The 21,732-nt window shown below is 39.9% G+C and overlaps 1 protein-coding gene across 2 annotated transcripts in view; it reads right to left on the bottom strand.

The window, feature by feature from the left end:
• The window catches only part of NR3C2 (nuclear receptor subfamily 3 group C member 2), a 367,026-nt gene that overhangs the window by 33,454 nt on the left and 311,840 nt on the right, over positions 1 to 21,732 (bottom strand). For both annotated transcript variants that reach the window (XM_036853563.1, XM_036853562.1), the window contains exon 7: positions 4,814 to 4,944. In XM_036853563.1, coding sequence (XP_036709458.1) covers positions 4,814 to 4,944 — 131 coding nt within the window. The remainder of the gene's footprint in view (positions 1 to 4,813; positions 4,945 to 21,732) is intronic.

Here is a 21,732-nt window from a genome sequence, read left to right on the forward strand (position 1 = left end):
TAAAAATAATACTTTGAAATTCAGCACCTGGAAGGATATGAGTGTTTCTGTGACCTGAAAGGAGATGCTCTTTCCCAGGACACACGTGAACACACTTTATCGAGAAGGGGTGCACCAGGGCCTGTGTTCTGCGAGGAGATGTAGGGCAGAGTGTAAGCTACAGGTGTCCCCTTTGAAAATCGACTTACATGTTTGCTTTTGTTCACTACAGCCAATATGTACTTACGCTTATGCTTTAACTCTGAAAAATCAAATCACTTAGAACTTTCATTTTTGGGTGATGAAGATAATAAAAATTCACCTTGTGATATAGAGTCTGAAATTGCTCTTACTTTCACTTCTTAAGTGCACATCCTATTTGCTAATTTACAATAACTGGTATAAATAATAACTTACTTGGGCCATCAGCTCTTTAGAATGGCTAAATATGTTTTTGAGTGTTACGTGTAACCCTGGGAGCAGGAATACCACTGTTTCCAAATAAACCCTGTTGTCCTATATAAAGATACAGATTATCTTGCAAATTAACTTCCCACATGATGCTACTGATCTTCTCCTTGAGTTTAATTGTTGAGGCTTTTGATTTGTCGTTTATCTAAGTCTATTTTTTGTGGGGAAAAAAATAAATCCCTAATGGCCACTGCACAATTTCCTGAGGCTGCCACAATATTAGTTGTGGTTTAAAATATTTGACATTCACGTTCAGAATTAAATATCATCCATTATGTAACAGTTTATTTTTCTTTGCAATTAAACCCTTGTTTTAAAAGTATAAAAAACATGAAGAAGGATGGTAATAACCAGGACGTTAATAGTGAAACTACAGATCCACTTTCTACCAAAACTTTAATGTTAACCCAAAACGTTCCAAAAGAAACTGAAAGTTTGTAAATAAGTGCCTACACTGCCCACCCACAGATAAACATTTATTTTTTTAAGTTTCAAAATGTTATGGAGTAAACCTTTAGTTTTTCAGTATAGATACTTATGGATGTCATACCTTAAAAAATTACCTAAAATTAGAATGGAGTGAATACATTTACGATTATATTTCAATGCTATTTGGTATAGCTACTAAGATAAACCAAAAGCCTTCATATTTCTGATAGCTGTGTTATCAAAATTCTCAAGATTATGAACAACTTGTATCAAATATTACTTGTATTTTACTGCTGTGACTGAAATATATTGTACCATTTTCCCAGCCAGATATTTTAGAAGTTGAAACAAACCCACAAAAAAAGAGAACTTAGGCAAAACCTCAAATTTTGGAGGTCTGCCCAGATTTTCTGAATTTACTTATTAAATGCAGCAGGGCTCCTGGAAATCATCCAAAACCTATGGGCTGGAGAAGAGCAAAGAGGCAACTGGGTGGGAAGACGGTCTGCTTTCCTCTGTGAGCAAAAAGAACATGATCTTCTCTTGATGTCATTGCTTAAAAACTTTCCTGATACACTGGACATCAGGTGTGTAATTTAACCTTCTAAATAAGAAGAAAAATTTTCACACATTCTATCACAGATTAGCAAAATAGGCTTGCAGCAAAATAAGCTGCAGTTTAAGCTGCAGTAAAATTCTTTACTTCTGTTCTCCTGCTTTTTGATTTTGCTTTTTCTGCATCTACAAAAATCAGCCTTGAATGTACTGAGCTACTTGGAAGCTAATAAATTAATTCAGGGAGCGTCAAAGTGATATCAGAATTGATTATAGGCTGACTGATTAAATGGATGTAAAAGGATAAGACACCAATTACAATGAGTGGTCAAAGTTTATAAAGGATTAGTATCACATGCATTTTTAGAAAAAAATTAAATTCTATCACCCATCTGATATAATTTTTTTTCTTTTTTTTATATTTTTCTAAGAGTAATGATTAGTGACATAGCTTGGAAAGGGGAATAAAATCACTGTCACTGAATTTCAAGAGTACATTTCCAGGGAATTCCCTGGCGGTCCAGTGGTTAGGACTCCGTACTTTCATTGCTAAGGGCGTGGGTTCAATCCCTGGTTGGGGAACTAAGAGTACATTTCCAAAGTTATATTTCAGAAAGGATAAACTGGGAACCTCAGAAACCTTGAGGAACACTGGAGCAGGGAGCAAAGCCTGGTTCTACTGACCCTGCAGACGAGGGGCTGCAAACACAAGCTCCTGGATGTGGGCTGAGTGTACAGGGAGGAATGCAGGGACCGGCGGGGCCCACGGTAAACTGGGGAGAGCATGGGCTGCCCTGCACAACTGAAGTCAGTGAAAATCAAACCAGACAAAAGGCCAAAAGCAACCTGAAAAGCCTTGCCGGCCAAGTGAAACACAGCTGGGAAGTGCTGACCCCACCTCCCTCCCACGCTGCTGGTCTGTCCCTCTGCTGGAGTCCAGCCCAGCCTGCTCTCCCTCCAATCTCCCTGCTGCCGTCACCTGCCAGGGCCTGCTTTCCACTTCCTGCTTGGGGCAGAGTGGGAATCGCTGGGAGTGAAGGCCAAGGCCCTGGGTTTGAGTCCTAACTCACCAAGGAGGCTGCACAAGTCACACCTGCATGCCTCCGTCTTGGCCACTTGAGAACGGGGGTGGCTACCCATCCTGCAGCGTTAAATTAGATGATAGATAAAAACTCTTTGGAAACTGAGAGGTGCTAAACGTAGGTGGAGCAGGGACTCATCCACATCATCCACATCTACCACCGCCTCCCCGCTTCCTGTTCTACCCGTCTCAGGCTTCACTCTTCCCCAGACCCAATCCTTCCTTGCTGGAAACAGCATCTCTTCTTATCCATCCCATCCTCAGTGCTTGGCTGTGGACACCACTTCCTTCCACGTGACTCTACTGAAAACTGCCCTTTCTCCCAAGCTGCTGATTCCTGGACCAAGGGGAGGGCTGGGTGCATCCTGGATGCTCTTTTCAGCTTCCAGGTGGTCGCTCAACAAACTCTCCTCCTTTGAAGTCCTCGCCACTCACCCCAGCATTCAGGACATTTCTCCATTTTCTCAGTGGCCCACAGCGCTTGGCTCTGGGATTTCCTCTCCATCCTGTCTCTTGCCATCATTCCTGGTCTCGCCCTCACCTGATGGGAGCTCCCTCAAATTCCTGCCCCTCTGTGTGAAAAGGCCTGTGCCGTTGTCTGGGGAAGAAGTGCTCAGCATCCTTGCCAAGGCTAATCCTGCCCTCCCTCGTCTCTTCTGGCACCGTCTGCCATCGACTTCTCTCCTCTCATGCTTGGTTCCAGGTGCCTAAAAATGCTTCCCATCAATCTGCAAGTCCCTGGCTGTCTGGCACCTGCCTGATGCCCAATGGTCAACCCCAGCAGGCTTCTGTCGGCATTCTCAGCTTTCTCTGGAAGCGATGCCATTAGTCATGCCGCTCGGGGAACCTTGAACTCTTGGCACCTTCCCGGTTCCCCTGCCTCCCTGACAGTTCTGTCCCTGTCCCTCAGCCGCTGCAATCCTCCTTTCCAGTAGCTCAGTGGCTCCTTCCTCTTCTTTCTGTGCCTCGGCACCCCACTCGCCATTGGACTTTCATTTTCTACAAGGATAATTTCAAGTTTATATCTTGATACCCAAACCTGTCTTCTGAGCTCGAGTCCCCCAGTTTCCCCCTCTTTCAGCCTCTCTATGAGAGGCTACCTCTGACAATCAGCCCATCCAAAAGAGAAGTCATTTTACGTGCCACAGAATCTGCTCCAAGTCCTGACATGAACGCATTTCTCTTCATGGTATCACTGCCATCTTAGTCACTTCTCTGCACTCAAAACCTAGGTCACTTCCGACCCAGACTATTTTTATTTCCCCTTCTTGTCAGCTGCCAAGGTCAACTCTGCAGTGTGTCTTGAATGCGTCTGGTGCTGTCATCATAGCATCCACCATTATTTTCCAGGCTGTTATTTCAACAGCCTCACAGCAGGTCTCTAGGCTTCTAGTCTGGCTCAATTCTCTGTCTGGCTTGGCCTCTCTCCTTCCCCGTCCCATTCCCTCTCATCCGGTTTATTGTCAGACACATGTTCATAAAGCCATGAAGGATCCCTTTGGTCATGTCACCCTACTGCTTAGAGCCTTCGGTACCACACTCCCCTGCTCGCCTAACAGACACCAGTTGTCTTCAACAGGTGGGAATCTTCCGGCCCAATCTGCATCCCAACCTTATTCCCCACTTCTCCCCAATCCAATACCACCTGATGTGCCTTGAAAAATTTAGTGGATACAGAAATGAGATAAAAAAAATTAAAACATTAACGGGCAAAACAATTCCCGAGAACTAAGTGCTATTGCATGGCTCTGCTTCCCACCCTGCCACGCTTGCTCACGCCGTTCCCCGGCAGGAAGGCCAGCTCCTGCCTCAGATTCAACCCCTCACCCTGGCAAAGCTCTCCGAGTTGCAACATCACCATAAATCCCTCCCTGATACCCAGAACTGAGCATGCGCTTCTCTTCTCTGAGCCCCCAGAGAAGAGCCCCCTCTTTATCTCGATCACGGTAGATAATCCCTTTCCACAATGTATTAAAACTACCTTGGAATTCATCTTACGGTAAAACTCCCTGAGGGTTGAGACTGTACCTCATTCATCCCAGTAGTTCCTGAATTGCCCAGTCCCACCATACACATAACAGACACTTAACAAATCCGATGGATGAAGGAATCAAGGCAGATGCTCTACCCAAAGCTTCATACTCTGCAAGTAACTTAGTTCATCCGACACCAAAGCCCTCTGCCCACCTCCTCCTATTTTTTTCCCATATCGACTACCTGACCCTAGAAATAGGCAACTCTCCTAAAGGGGAGATGATGTGACAATGTAGGAAAAGGGCCAGGTGGGTGTCAGCTTACTTGTGCTCAGCAGCAGCAACACTTTCATTACGGTGTATTCCTCAAAGGTGAGCTGCAGCCGGACAAACTGAAGGCTGATCTGGTGCATCCCCTGGCAAAGCTCATACATGGCAGACTGGTGCATCTTCTCTCTGCAAAGGAAAAGCAAAGATGTCTGAGAATGCAACGTCCATGATCAGACCCAGACTGGCGAGAGATCTAAGTCAGATCTCTCATTTGCTTTTGGCTTCAATGTGGAGTAGAAGTGTACTTGCAAGGCAATTCAGCTGCCTTGCATGGTGACTGGTAAATTGCTTATAGACCAACCCTGTCAGGCTGTTGACTCGTCCATTGGGAGAATGTGTCAGAAGCACCGAAACCAACCTTTCTCAAAGCGTGCCATGATTTCATTGTACATCAAGAGTGACAACAAGTGATGGTGGCGTGTGTGATCCTGAGATTGTCCACCAAGCAGAGAAGCTGCCGTGATGTGGGGGGAAGCCTGGAGACGCCTATTCCTCTTCGGCCAGAGATCCCAAGTGCTTCCTATTCGGAAGGGCTGTGTTAGATGCTATGGATGCAGGACAGCGAGGAATAGTCTTATATCCACATGGACCACTTTACAGAGGTCGTGAAACGTGTCCGTTAACTCTTTGCAGCGGCGCATTTAAAAAGGGAAATCAGACAACATTTTAAAAGATTCCTCAAATGGAATCTCTCCAGTACAGGGAGGAAGTGATATGGGAGTTTGTGTGATACATACACGTGTCCATTTAAACAACCAACCAAGCTACTTTCTCCGCCAAACCCAAGTGTTTCCATAAAGATCCTCATGATTTTACGACAGAAGTCATTATTTTCTCTTTCCGTGACAAGGAAGTAAGGCATCATTTAGTTGTTCAGATGTTTTTTCTCAAAGTAATAAATCTTTTGGGAGGCCCTGGATAAGTACTCTGTTATGACCAGAATGAAATTAGTAAAAAAGAGTTTACTAGTGAGAAATGGGAAAGGACTTGACAAAGGCTATAGACACAGAAAAGGAGGTCACGATGGCTGGTCTATTTCTATGAGTGACTGAACCAGGGGGGTGTCTGTAGCAAGGCAACCCTGCAATACCTCTTCCAGATGCACTCTTGGGTTTAAATGGCAAAAATCTCTTTTATCTCAAGTCTGAAAGACATTTGTAAAAAAACCATAATGGAACACATAGCATTTTGCTTGGTATTATTGCTATATGTCTCTCCCTTCCCATAACAGGCTAAGAGATATTTTTATCATTTTTTAAATTTATTTTTTTATTGAAGTATAGTTGATTTACAATGTTGTGTTAATTTCTGATGCACAGCAAAGTGATTCAGTTATACATATATATAAATTTTTTTATATTCTTTTCCATTATGGTTTATCACAGGATATTGAATATAGTTCCCTGTGCTATACAGTAGGACCTTGTTGTTTATCCATCCTATATATAATAGTTTGCATCTACTAACCCCAAACTCCCAGTCTATCCATCTCCACCCCTCTCCCCCTTGGCAACCACAAGTCTGTTCTCTACATCTGTGAGTCTGTTTCTGTTTTGTAGATATGTTCATTTGTGTTGTATTTTAGATTCCACATATAAGTGATATCACATGGTATGTGTCTTTCCGGGAGCTATTTTTTTTTTTTTTAAACGTCTTTATTGAAGTATAATTGCTTCACAATGGTGTGTTAGTTTCTGCTTTATAACAAAGTGAATCAGCTACACATATACACACGTTCCCATATCTCCTCCCTCCCGCATCTCCCTCCATCCCACCCTCCCCATCCCACCCCCCCAGGCGGTCACATTTTTAATTAAGGAAATATTTTTAAAACACACACACATACACACACAAACACACACACACACAGCAAAATAGCAGGAGCCTATGGATCTACCATGCAGAATTAAGAATAAATGCTAATATTTTTGCCATATTTGCTTCAGATCTTTATAAAATAAACACGGCTGAGTTAAGGCCCGCTCTGTCTCCCTCCCTGTCCCCATTCATCTTCCTCACTGAAGAAGTGAACCACTCACTTTGGGAGATTATTATTTCCTCTCAGATGTGTATACTTTATACACACGTATGTATTCATAAAAACAGCACACAGTACCGCTTGGTTTTATGTAAATTTGAAATTAGATATGCATATCCTTCTGCAACTTATTTTTATTCAACGTTGTGATTCTGCGATGTATCCATTTTCATACAGGTAACTCTAAGCAAAGACATTTTCCCTGAAGCGAGTTTCATTGGTTTGAACACATCACAGTTTACTAATCCATTCCACTCCGGATGGACACTTGGGTTTGTTTCCGGTTTACAAGTATTACAGATGATGCCCAAGGGACATCCTTGGGCACTTCTCTAAAATACAGGACAAAAATAGAACTGCTGAGTCATAGATGTATGCACATCTGCTGCTTTCATTCCAACCAGTAAGAGAGGCTATGTCCTTTTTTTCCACATGCCATGAATACTTGTCATTAACCAATTTGAATTTTTGTTTTTTTCGCCATCTGATGGGGGTTGAAAGGGTTATCCCACTGTTGCTTTTATTTGCATTGCCATTATCACCAGCAGGCTGGAACATTTTTCAAATGTTTTCTGACCATTTGGGTTTCTTCTTTGATGATTTGTCTCTTCATATCTTTATCCATTATATTTAAAGCTTTTTTTCCCTATCACTAATACCATCTTTATTCATAATATTTTTTTGCCTTAAAAATTTTGTTTGATGATCTTTCCTTAGTCCCTCCCTCCCTCCCTTTCTTCCTTCCTGTCTCTTTCTTTTGCTGTCTCTTTAGAATTTGCCTGGAATGCCCTTTGAAAAAATCCCTTGTTTACAAAGTTCCCACATAATTATATATCACACATGTATCTTTTAAACAGCAAAAAGCTGGATTAAAAGAATCTGAGAGTCTTTATATTATAATAGCTCAATTTAATCTGTTTTCATTTATCATGATTACTAATATATTTGGATATTTTTTCCACCATCCTAACTTTCTCCCCTCCTTTCCTTCTACTTTCCTTCCTTTTATTACATGGATCCAGCTTACAAAATAAAAAAAAAAAAAAACCCTCTTTGCTCATCTATTGGGACTTAGAAGATATACATTCTATTTTTACTCTTAAAATAATTATCAAGGGCTTCCCTGGTGGTGCAGTGGTTGAGAATCTGCCTGCCAATGCAGGGGACACGAGTTCGAGCGCTGGTCTGGGAAGATCCCACATGCCGCGGAGCAACTAGGCCCGTGAGCCACAATTACTGAGCCTGCGCGTCTGGAGCCTGTGCTCCGCAACAAGAGAGGCCGCGATAGTGAGAGGCCCACGCACCGCGATGAAGAGTGGCCCCCGCTTGCCACAACTGGAGAAAGCCCTCGCACAGAAACGAAAGACCCAACACAGCCATAAATAAATAAATAAATAAATAAATTAATTAATTAATTAAAAAAATAATTATCAAGTTATGAACTTGCATACTTAAAAATCTAAAGTTAATCAATAGCTTTTCCATGAGAAACTGAAAAGATGTAGAGTACTTTATCTTTGGTCTACTGCTTCCCATCTTGCATCTTATTCCTCTTTAGTATTTAAATTTCAACTTGTTTTCAGATCACCCCTGAAGTCAGTCTGTCTCTCTCTCACATCCACACCTCATGTCTGTTTAGAGTTACAAACATATTTCTCTCATCACCATTGCTTTTTGCACTCCACTCCGTACTACTGGGTTCAACTGGGTTCTTGGTTTGTTTTAACCCAAATGATCATTGGTCTCCAAGAAGCATTTTATTCTCCCCATGATATCAGCAACAACAACAAAAGCTAACATTTGTACAGTGCTTTATAATTTAAGAACTTCCATACAGCTGGTCCCTACATCTCTGCAAAGTAGGAATTTGTGTTAATTCCCAGTTTTACATATGATAAGTCTGGATTTAAGCTATCAGGGTACACACTCATACGTATATTTGTAATTCTTTCAGCAGCGGTCAGTTGCTGAATGTTCAAATCTTTCAGTCTTGATATGTCTGAAAATGTCTTTATTTCACCTTTATTCTTGAATGATAGTTTTAACACGTTTTAGATTTCTAGTGTGACAGGTAATTTCCCTCAGTACTTTGAAGATAATATTCCATTACACCTGGGCCTTCACTACTGCTTTTGGGAAATTTCTTGTTAGTCTAATTGTCATTCTTTTACAGGTAGGGAATTTGCATTTTCTCTTTGGTAGCTTAAAAAAATTTTTCTCTGTTTATTTTTGATGTCTGCAGTTTCAATATGAAGGACGGAGGTGCAGACTGATTTTTATTTCTCTTGCTCAGGACTCAATGTCCTTATTTGACTTGAAGATGCAGGTATTTCTTAAGTTCTGAAATGGCCTTAGATATTGTTTCTTCAAACATCATCCCCACCCCATTTCTGCTATTTTTCCTTTTTGAATGTCTGTTACCAGTGTGTTGGACGTTCTCATTGTCTTCCACATTTACCTCCCTTTTATATTTTCTTTTTATCTGTCTGTACTGCATTCTAGATAGTTTTCTCAGATCTATTTTCTAATATTTTTTTTTCCTTTTTTGTGGCTAATCTGTTTAATGCCTCCAGTGTTTTCATTTGGATGTTTTTAGTGCCTGGGTGCCTAGAAATGCTCTATTTGGTTCTTTCTCAAACACTTCTGTTATTTTCCATGACAGACTTCTTACGTTATGTTTACTACATACCCTTCCTCTAAATTATACCTTACCTATTCTATCTCTAAATACTTTTAACATGTTTATTTTATAGTTTCTTTCAAATGTTTTAAATTCATTTTTGGGGGGGATGCTCATATGCCCATCTAACATGCATTATTTTGGCATATATTGTTTTCTAGGTGAATCCCAGGGGCACTGTCTTGTGGAAAGGACTCTACAGGAAGTTTCAGCATTTATAACTATCAGGGTACAAGCATTTCCCTTGTTCTGCCAGTTTTGATGCTAGTTTCTCAGCTTAAATGCTTTTTGCGAGACTGCGTTGTTTAAATTTTAGACTCCACGCTTGATGTGGTGCAGGCTTGTATTTCTTATTTCTTTCAGCTTCCTTGCTATGTCCCTGGGCTGGCTGGCTTGTTGGGTTTTACTGTCCTTGTTAGTAGACAGTGCAATCCTTGCAGAGCCTGGCTTTTTGCAGGGGGCTCCATTTCATGCCCTAGTCTCGCTGGAGTCTACATTCTTGTGTCCTGTTCCTGTTTGTGTTCTAACGCACGTCCCTAAGGCATCTTTCTACATCCAACAGTCTGTGGGCCATGTGTAGCTTTAACTCCAAGTTAAACCACTCTAGCTGTGAATTCCCTGTTCTTAGACCTGTTTTTTTTTCTTTCCTTTTGAACTTGGTTATATATTTAAGATTTTTTTTTAATGCAAAATTTCTATGTGTTCAGAGGGGGAAAAAGGCTCAGTTCACTACCACCATTCTGATTGCTAACTATAAGCTTCTTAAAGGCAGGATCCATGTCTGACTAACCTTTGTGAACGTCAAATAGAGTCTGATCTAGGCAAGTGCCTAGGCAAGTGCCATGTGTCAATATTTGCTCAAAAGTGTTTCATGAATGAATGAGAGAGGAGGAAAGCCAAAAGGAAAGAGGACAAGTGAAAACAACAAAATGAACTGCAGACACACAGACGTACAAATGAGGATGATGATTAGAGAAAGGGAATACTGAAAACTTACAGAAAGTAAGATCAAATGGCTAAAGAAATAGATACGGTATTTGTGAAGTTCTCGAAAAGTTTCTCATACTACCAAATGTAAAACCAATAGCTAGTGGGAAGCAGCCGCATAGCACAGGGAGATCAGCTCGGTGCTTTGTGACCACCTAGAGGGGTGGGATAGGGAGGGTGGGAGGGAGATGCAAGAGGGAGGAGATATGGGGATATATGTATACGTATAGCTGATTCACTTTGTTATAAAGCAGAAACTAACACACCATTGTAAAGCAATTATACTCCAATAAAGATGTTAAAAAAATTTTTTTTAATAAAAATTAAAAATAAAAAGGGAGAGATTTAGATTGTAAAATTGGTGAAGTGGCTTGCAAATCTGGACACCCATGGAATATAACACAACACGCATTTGAAGCTGTGCGGTTTAGGAAGTGCAGTCCTAAGCATTTGACCCCTTCAGCTCCCTTGTGCTGGAGGCAAAACAGGCATCCTTGGCTTTGCCACAGCAGGGCGTAGAGATGCACGGCCCATTGGCCCCTCAGTGCGCTGGTTTTGGGAGCCTGGCATCGTGTCACTTCTGAGATCCAGGCTTATCATGTGTGAAATGGGGAATTAACACGAATTCCTACTTTGCAGAGATGTAGGGACCAGCTGTACGGGAGTTCTTAAATTATAAAGCACGGTACAAACGTCAGCATTTGTTGTTGTTGTTGCTGATATCATGGGGAGAATAAAATGCTTCTTGGAGACCAATGATCATTTTGATTAAAACAAACCAAGAAATAATCAAATTCTTTTTTTTTGTTTGTGTTTTGTTTTTTAAATAATTTCTTAGAACCTACTCATGATTGTGTTTTAATAAATTGCTGTCAGGCACACTGAAACCTTTGGAGGAAAGATAATGCATTTTAATTAATTAATTAATTAGCTGCATTGGGTCTTCATTGCTGAGCGCTGGCTTTCTCTAGTTGCGGCGAGTGGGGGCTACTCTTAGTTGCAGTGCACGGGCTTCTATTGTGGTGGCTTCTGTTTGTTGAGGAGCACTGGCTCTAGGCACACGGGCTTCAGTAGTTGTGGCACACGGACTCAGTAGTTGTGGCTCGCAGGCTCTAGAGTGCAGGCTCAGTAGTTTTGGCACATGAGCTTAGCTGCTCTGTGGCATGTGGGATCTTCCCGGACCAGGGATCAAACCAGTGTCCCCTGTGTTGGCAGGCGGATTCTTAACCACTGCGCCACCAGGGAGGTCCCTAATCAAATTCTTAAAATGACTTTTCAGGAAAATAAGACTGTGTTCTTGTTGTTATTTCTATATGTAGGATGGTAGATAAATCAGGAGAGAAACTGGAGAGGACGCAGATTTTCAGGAAGGCAGACGTGACTTGCCCAGAGTAGAACATGAGAATGAAATGCCTCTGTGTCAAAGTGTTTCTGTTATCAAATGTGTTAGCAAAACATCCACACACAGATTAAAGGTTACTTAAAGAGAGACCTCAGGTTCGACTTGAAAACAGATTATAACGTTAATGTGTAACAACACACCTAAAAAAAAAAAGCACTTTTTTTTTCACTTCAGTAGGAACAGCATCTCTTTAACTCTTTCTTGAGGTATTATTACCTGAATAACCTCTATGGGTTTTCAGAGCTATTACTTATGGAGTGCCTAGCATGCTCAAAGTTAAATTTCCTCTTGCTAGTCCTCATAATGCCTTGTGCAGAATCATTCTCATGTTCATGACAAGAAAATAATTTAGGTATATGATGTAGCCATGGACCTAAACCCAGGTTTTTTACTTCAAAACTCATGCCTTCTCCTCTCTCCATGCTGCTGGTGCAATCATTTATAGCTCTTTCCTCCAGAGTATCTCTTTACAGCTATAAAGAGATATTTGGAACCTCACATGTTTTGCTATTACATTCACTCATTTGTTTATTTTTTGCTCACCATTATGCAGTAAGATGTTGTTTTTCAAATTCCATTGCTGCTTCCACTGCATGAAATTGAGTTCTCTAAATGAAGAGTACTGTGTCCTCAATATAGCTTAAAATTTCAAGAAAATAGGCCATCTTAAAAACACATTTTACTTCACATCATTTTTGCACAATTAGATTAAATGCACAGGAATGTACATCCAAAGAAGTTGAAATAAGGACAATCTTTTTGGCATGATACTGGGATTAATTCTGCAACATTACTTCACAGAAATACTCTTCTCTACATGCTTTTATCCATTTAATAATCTTACCTCATTTTGAGTAAAAAAATGTAAAAATATACAGATTACCTTGGGAAAGAGATGAAATTTGTATAATGCTTCTAGAAAGTAAAAGTAAACACAAAATTCACTCTTAACAGTGGGCTAATATGAAGGCAGTAGGAGATTTTTGAGATAGGAAATATCCCTGTATTAAAGTAAACATCAGACCTGAAAAACTGACAGTCATCAGTCTCTACTTCTGTGGACATGTCATCGATTTATAAACATCATCTCATTTGCAGGAACAGCATAAACTCCACTTTTAAATAAATAAACACAACAACCAAAATGGTCATAGAGATCCAGTTCCAATTCCAAAGACCTTGGGTTAAAATCCATGAAAACTACAGTTCTAAAATATTTTCAAAGACACTCTTCAAAAAAAGCGAAAAAAGAATGAAAGAAACATTTCAATAGTTTTGTCATTTTCTTAAGATAGCAAACCAATTTTATTCACAGCTACAACTTCAACTGGTCCTCTCTTAGGACGTGTTACACTAAACTGCAATCATACGATCATTCGGAAATAGTTTTAAAATATTAAATTAAAATAATCTAACGTCTCTAAACCTGATTCACCTGGAATAAAAGTGAATAATCAAAGAATTAGAAAATACTTTTTTTCCTAGTTTTTGCGAGAATTCAGGGTTGGAATTTATTCTAATAAGAGTGAGAATTAGAAAAAGGCCCATTAAAATCAGAGTGGGAAGGGCATTCACAATTTAAATGATTTGTATGCTAGTTGCCTGCTTTTGACTTAGTAGCTAAACGATCTGAACAACTTGTGTACCTACAGGACCCATGCGCTCTTGCCATTATTATATGTTAACAGTGTTGCCCTATTTCACACTATGAGAATAGTCCACTGAACCAATCGGCCAATGGCTGTCAGAAGGAACACTCCCATTTTGGTTTTCAAGTACTGGCTTACCAAAACACTACTAAAAATGTATTTGAAAGTCTTAGTTATTCAGTTATCTGGAGGTCCATATTGGAGGTAGCTGATTTAGGAAATTATTGTTCCAAACTAAATACATTCCTGGAATCATATTCATGTTCTACTCTGATAGAAATAGACATTTGATAAGCCCAAACCACAACACATTCCAGGTTATGGGCACCATAGGACTCAGGAGCTCTAAGCATTAGCCTGAACACCTACAGGGACACCTCATACTGTGGTCGTCTACAAGGAAAATGCAAGCTAACTTCAACTTAAAGAATCTCTGCAAGAATTGAAAGCAGGCTCTTGAAGAGATATTTATACACTCATGTTCATCACAGCACTATTAAAAATATCCAGAAGTTGGAAGCAATCCAACGTTCATTGACAGATGAACGATAAAGTGTGGTATATACATACGATGGAATATTATTTAGCCTTAAAAAGGAAGGATATTCTAACACATGCTACAACATGGATGAACCTTGATGACGTTATGCAAAGTGAAATAAGGCAGTCACAGAAAGACAAATACTGTATGAGTCCATTTATCTGAGATACCTAGAGTCATCAAATTCATAAAGACAGGAAGTAGAATGGTTGTTACCAGGGGTTGGGAGTAGGAGGGAATGGGCACTTGTTTACATAACAATGTGAATGTATTTAACATTATTGAACTATACAGTTAAAAATGGTTAAGATGATAAATTGTATGCTATGAGTATTTTATTGCAATTAAAATTTTTTAAATCAAAAAACAGAAAATATTTCCAAATTATATGACAAATAAAGGGTTAATGTCCAAAATATATAAACAGCTCATATAACTCAATATCAAAAAACCAAACAACCCAATTAAAAAATGGGCAGAAGACCTGAATAGACATTTTTCCGAAGGAGGCCATCAGGCCATCATGGCCATAAGGTACATCAAAAGATGCTCAACATTGTTAATCATCAGAGAAATGCAAATTAAAACCACAATGAGCTATCACCTCACAGCTGTCAGAATGGCTATCATCAAGAAGACCACAAGTAACAAATGTTGGTGAGGATGTGGAGAAATGGGAACCCTGGTACACTGTTGGTGGTAATGTAAATTGGTGCAACCACCATGGAAAAAAGTATGGAGGTTTCTCAAAAAAAATAAAACTAGAACTACCACATGACCTGGCAATTCCACTCCAGGGTATGTATCTGAAGAAAATGAAAACACTAATTTGAAAAGATACATGAACCCCAATGTTCACAGAAGCACTATTTACAATAGTCAAGATATGGAAGCAACCTAAGGGTCCATCAACAGATGAATGGATAAAGAAGATGTGATATACACACACACACACACACAATGGAATACTACTCAGCCATAAAAAAGAATGACGTTTTGATATTTGCAACAACATGGATGGACTTGGAGGGTATTATGCTTCGTGAAATACATCAGACAAAGACAAAATACTATATGATATCACTTATATGTGGAATCTAAAAAATAAAACAAACTAGTAAATATAACAAAAAAGAAACAGACTCACAGATATGGAGAACAAACTAGTGGTTACCAGTGGGGAGAGGGAAGGGGGGAGGGGCAAGATAGGAGTAGGGGAGTAATAGGAACAAACTACTATGTACAAAATTGGTAAGGTACAAGAATATATTGTACAACAGGGAATACAGCCAATATTTTATAATAATTATAAATGGAGTATAACCTTTAAAAATTGTGAATCACTGTGCTGTAAGCCTGAAACTTATATAACATTGTAATCAACTATACCTCAATAAAAAAGGAATCTTTGCAACCCATAATCCTACCTGCTATACTTGATAGAGACTAGGAACTAAGATTTGTGTTTAATTATGTAACTTCTCTTTGGGTTTAGGCTTTTCATTCATTCTTCTTCTTCTATAATATATAAATTATCTTCTTCCTCCTCTGTTTTTACTACTTGCCTTTTGCCTTTTTTGTGTTTTGATGCATTTTTAGTCTTACTGTGTCAGTGTTTTTATTGCAAGCTGTACTAAATGCTTTTTGAAAGCAGGGAGAGTGAAAATTCTTTAATAAACCATAGTTTTAAAAATCAGTCAGAAACAGCTCCTTAAAGGCCTGTCTTCTGTAGTTTTGGTATCCAAAGGGGGAAGGGAAAATAGAACTACCTTTATCACTCCTTTCTCTTTCCAAGAACTCACATTTAATAGATGAAATCCTTTCACACTGGCTGATTTCATAAATGCCACAGCACAAGAGGTTCCCAACCCTTCTACCTATGGGAGCCTATGGAAGGTACAGTGACATTTAAAAACTTAAGCTCCTTTAGCAATATTGCACCAAACTGTACCTTTGTCACCCAAACACCTTTTAGGTGTGTAAGACATCACTTTACTTAGTAAGGAACTAGAAAAATAAACCTTTGAAATATTTCATTTTATCCCTTGAATCCAAGGGCTATCCTATTGTTTAATCAAATAACAGGCAACTCTCATCACCTGGAAAGTCTGTGTCCTTCTTCTGTATACTAAGGCGCATATCTTTCTATGATTGAGTTTTGTACAGTGCATAGGTCCAAAATTACATGAGTGCTAAATAAATACCTGATAGCTACAGAGAACAGGTAAATCCAACAAATTTCACAGACTTTGCTTTTCAAATACAGATATAAACAAAGAAAATCAGTGCTCATTCAGGGCTGAACTCCTTGAAATCTCTGGAATCTCAAGAAGAAGCCTCTTAATAAAACTGTTTGCTAACATGCTATTACTTCCATCAATTGCCCCAGGTGTAGGGGTGTGGGTGTGTGGGTGTGTGTGTGTTATACAATGTTGGAATGCATGCAGCGATAGTGTCAATCTTACAACAGAGAGTTAAATAATTTGAGTGGTGTGGTGCACACAGATAATCACAGCAGATCTGCAGGACCAGACCTTACATATGATACTGCAAGCTACATTTTTATGATGTATGAATAAATCTAACATCTTGTTACATGGTCAGTGCAACAGATGGTCCCTGTCTCAAGCTTGTTATTTTCCTAAAAACAGCATGCAGAAACAGTCCTTTTTTTTCAAATCTTAATTAGAATAAAAATGACCTCAATTTGAGCATTCAAATTATGCCAGTTTATGGTTTTTATTTATTTTTTCATAGTCTTACTAGATTTTTCCTGAACGGACAAACAAGATATATCTGTAGGAGGACCATTTTGCTAGTTGCAGTTGAGATGTCTGTTCATTTTTATAGTATTTACATCATTTATTAACAGGCAGGGCAGAACTCAGCTGCTTAAGAATCACTGCAGAATGTTGTTTGTGGTTTGCTTTACTGGACAGATGAGCCAGAGGGAGTGGTACCCCAATGATCTCCATAACATTCATGTATTCTCTATTAATTTTACATCGGCAAGTCCAGTAATAGTTAAAAGCTAGTTCAGTGTTTTGTTTGTTACCTTAATTGATGTTCCAGAAGGGATATGTTTCATAGAACTGCCCTCGACTTAAGCATCACAACTTCTGCTGACTTTAATGGATATTACACAGACCAAAAGAATATGTGACAACTGAAAAATCCAGAAGCAGCCTGGTTATACAGCAAACATAATTTACCACTGATGGTCCTAGAAATTTTTTATCTTTACCATACATTTTATCTATAATTTTTGATAAAACAGTCCTTTGTACCTTACCTTTTTAAATACTCATAGAGTCAGCACAGTTTCTTTTGGGTACAGGACACATGTTTTTGGTAGAGGAAAGAAACATGCAGCCATAACCCACTGTAAAAAGTTCAGATTTTAGAGCAAGTTAAATTGGGGGTATCTGTGATAAATCACATGACAAAAATGTTTTGGCTTGACCAAAGGTTTAATCTTCGTATTCACTGCACTGTGAATTTCCACAGGCCAGTTATGATATAATTCATTTTAAAAAGTCCGACTAAATAGCACAGGGAACTACAACCAATCTCTTGGGATAAACCATAATGGAAAAGAATATAAAAAAGAATGTATATATATATGTATAACTGAGTCACTTTGTTGTACAGCAGAAATTAACACAACATTGTAACTCAACTATACTTCACTAAAATATAAATGATGAAAAGTGATTTCTAAGCAACTTTTCATGACACTACCTACTGTGTCATGGGGGACACACCTGTTTCTGAGATGTGTGACTAAATACCTCACACTAGAATAAAGTAAGGAACCCAGCCAACTGCAGAATATTTACCAGAATAATGGCTCACCGTCTATTATCTATACCAGGAGTGGGAGCCTTTTGTGCACGCAAACAGGTGAATACTACTGGCACTTCATGCCTACTGACAGCAGCCACTCTAGCAGGGGCACAGAGCCTGGCCTGATTATTCCCAGGACATTTTAAGACCTAGTGAACCAAATGTTTTGATTCTTGGCTTTGGTAAGGAAGCTTATATATGTCCTTGACAAAGGAACAGGCTCTAGTTCTTGACTAGATAAGGTGACTTACTTATTTCAAGTAAAAACTAGGAAGTCAAACCTCGCTGAAAATAGTATTCTAGGATTTGAATCCAAGCAGCTTGGTCTCAGAGCCTGGACTCAACTGTTATATTCAGGTTAAAACACCCAACAGCATGCTTGGAACCTTATGAGACTTAATCCGTGCTAACCATATTTACCAGGGGGGAAACAGGGGAGGGATAAACTGGGAGATTGGGATTGACATATACACACTACTATGTATAAAACAGACAGCTAATAAGGACCTACTGTATAGCACAGGGAACTCTACTCAATACTCTGTAATGGCCTATATGGGAAAAGAATCTAAAAAAGAGCGAAGATATATGATTCACTTTGCTGTAAAGCAGAAACTAACACCACAACATTGTAAATCAACTAAACTCCAACAAAAATTAAAAAAAAAAAAGTCATCACCAGAATCTCTCTACACACAGAAAAGATACAAAAGAACAATATTCTCTTGTGAAAAAATTTTTTTTAATTATCAAGCCTTATTTTCGTAGGCTGTAGACTTTAATAGCAAATTTCTGTAAATTTAACAGTATGCAGACCGCAGATGGTTCAACAGAAGACAGAAAACCTACAGTGAGCTACTGCTTCAAACAGAGGCATTTTGGGTATATATATCAATACTTAAAGACATTGCTCAATTTCAATAAATTAATGAATTTATTAATGAATTAATGAACTAAATGACCATAGTTTCCTTGTTAAAAGGGGCCATAAAAAGGTCAAATTCCCACTTGATAACTGCTGAATTTCAAGAATGTGAACAAAGTAAATTGCTGAATTTAGAAGTGTGGCTAGACCATTGTTTGGGTAAAGGGTGATAGCAAGTCACCTTTTCCTAGTATGATAAAAGCTTTGTATTAAACTGCAATTTGTGGAGTCGTTGTCTTCCTGAGGCAAAAGTCACATTCTTCTAGCAACCAGAACCTGCCGTAGGTTATAAAGAAGGACACTCACTCTGATGGAGCCCGGATGTGCAGCTGTGCTTCCAAGGCAACAGCTGAGCGGCTCACTCATGCAGAGGTGGCCTCAGCAGTGTGCTAGGATGGGGATGCAGATGTGGAAGGTGGGAAGCAACTGGATCACAGATGCCTTCTTCTACCTTGAGAGTCTTGCTTTGGAAGAAGAAAACAGCTAAACCTCCAGTGACTGTTATCATAGACCCTCTTCAATTCATTAATCAAACGGGGGCCTAGAAAACATTTTCAGGTGCCATAATTCTGGGTGAAAGGTAGTTTCTGTTGTTTGACTCACTGTAAAAGCTGATAAATCCATCTACCTAAATTTATTTATTTATAAATTAATTAACTTATTTTTAAATTGAAGTATAGTGGATTTACAATGTTATTTTCAGGTGTACAGCAAAGTGATTCAGTTATACATATATATATATCTATTCTTTTTCAGATTCTTTTCCCATATAGGTTATTACAGAATACTGAGTAGAGTTCCCTGTGCTATATACAGTAGAGGTCCTTGTTGATTACCTTTTTTACATATAGTAGGGTGTACTGTTGCTCCCAAATTCCTAATTTATCCCTCTTCCCTCACCTTTCCCCACCTTTCCCCTTTGGTAATCATTAATTTGTTTTCTATGTCTGTCTCTTTCTGTTTCGTAAATAAGTTCATTTGTACCATTTTTTTAGATTCCACAGACAAGCGATATCATATGATATTTGTCTTTCTCTGTCTGGCTGACTTCACTTAGTATGATAATCTCTAGGTCCATCCATGTTGCTGCAAATGGCATCATTTATCTGCCTAAATTAAAAAATAAAGATGATGTTCGACTCGATTAATTTATCAGAGATTAGCCACGTGCCCTTTCTTATTACTGATTCCGAACATCTGTCACAAAGCAGATGTTGTTCAGGACATTGTGAACACCTACATCATTCATGACGGGGCGGGCTCAGTATCACATCCCCAGGCCACCACACCAGTAGCATAAATGTCAACACCGGGACACACTACACACGCACACGGAATGACATGAACACAATGCTTATTCAAAGGGTAGCCTCAACAGTTCTCTTTTTTTTTAATCTGCTTGTAGAAAACTGCTAGTCAAGACTGCTGAGGAGCACAGCTGACGTTGTCTAACCTTCTCTTCTACTCAGAAATTCTGTGAACTTCTGAACTTCCTCTAATCAGAACGAAGTGGCCATGGAGTCTCTCTTTAAGGACAAGCAAACGATTCTTTGGGTTTCTGTGTTCATCGCCTAGAAGCAAAGAGAGTTAAGGCTCACATTTCACGAGTGTTAGCTCCCTGGGGTCTCTGGAGCAGGCAGGACCCCAGTCCCCAGCCGGGCACCAGCTCTGGCACCTTTAAGAGAGAGGTGGGTGCCACTAAAGCCCCCTCATTGTGTGCTCAACACCAAGAACTGGGGGTGCAGTTGCAGGTGTGGGCAGCCAGCTGGAGTCAATGCTCTCTGCCACAAGGACAGAGACCAGCAGTCGGGAAAAACAGAAAATACAGTAAAAATTAGAAAAGCGAAGTCATCCCTTCAAGTAACATCTGGAACAGGAATTTCAATGATTTCAAGAGCAAAACTGGTGGAGCCTGTGAGAAAAAGTTTTCCATGTAGGGTGACCATCCCAAAGAGAAGAGCACCAGGGTCACAGTAAAGTAAAAAAGCAAGTTTGTGCCGTCAGTTTTCTTCCCCCTGGAAAAGTGTAGAAAAGCCTTAATGCACTTAATTTCAGTGTAAGACATTCGGAGGTAATGTTTTTATTCAATAAATGCGATATTTGGTGATAATGTCTCAGTCTACATGAGAGACAGTGATGGGAGAAAAGAGGGAGTGGGGGGGAAAGAAAGCCAGAAAATGAAGAGAAAGGGGAAGGACCAAGCAGAAGTGGAGGGATGGGATGGGATGTCATGGGATGGGATGGGATGCGATGGGATGGCATGGGATGGCATGGGATGGGATGGGATGGGATGGCATGGGATGGGATGGCATGGGATGGGATGGCATGGGATGGGATGGGATGGGATGGGATGGCATGGGATGGGATGGGATGGCATGGGATGGCATGGGATGGCATGGGATGGGATGGGATGGGATGGGAGAGAGAGGAAAAGGATGGCCGTAGGGGGAAGGAGGAGAGAGAAGGCAGAAACCGCCAGAAGGAAAGGGAGAAAGATAGAGCCCCCTCCACTCTGGAGGGTGAGCCCACAGTGCTTCAGGTCCTGTGGTTCCATCACTTCACTTCTGCACTCAGAGACTGATCACCTTTCCTGCTCTGGATGGTTTCTCATGTCTGGACTGCACACACCACCTCTGTACTCTGTCTGGCCCGATTCTAACCCTCCTTTAGAGGCTGGCACAGCCTTCAAAGCTAGATGGTTCTGCCAGCAGCTTTCCTTGAGGAATTATTTTGTCCTTACGCTCCTGGAGCACCCGTCTTAGAAAAAACTCCTTTGTCATTTATTATTCCCACTTCATCTCTCAGAACGCTATTCATGTGTCTCCATCTTTTTTTCCCCAAAACAA

This window comes from Balaenoptera musculus, chromosome 5, assembly GCF_009873245.2.
Source record: "Balaenoptera musculus isolate JJ_BM4_2016_0621 chromosome 5, mBalMus1.pri.v3, whole genome shotgun sequence".
Classification (NCBI taxonomy): domain Eukaryota; kingdom Metazoa; phylum Chordata; class Mammalia; order Artiodactyla; family Balaenopteridae; genus Balaenoptera; species Balaenoptera musculus.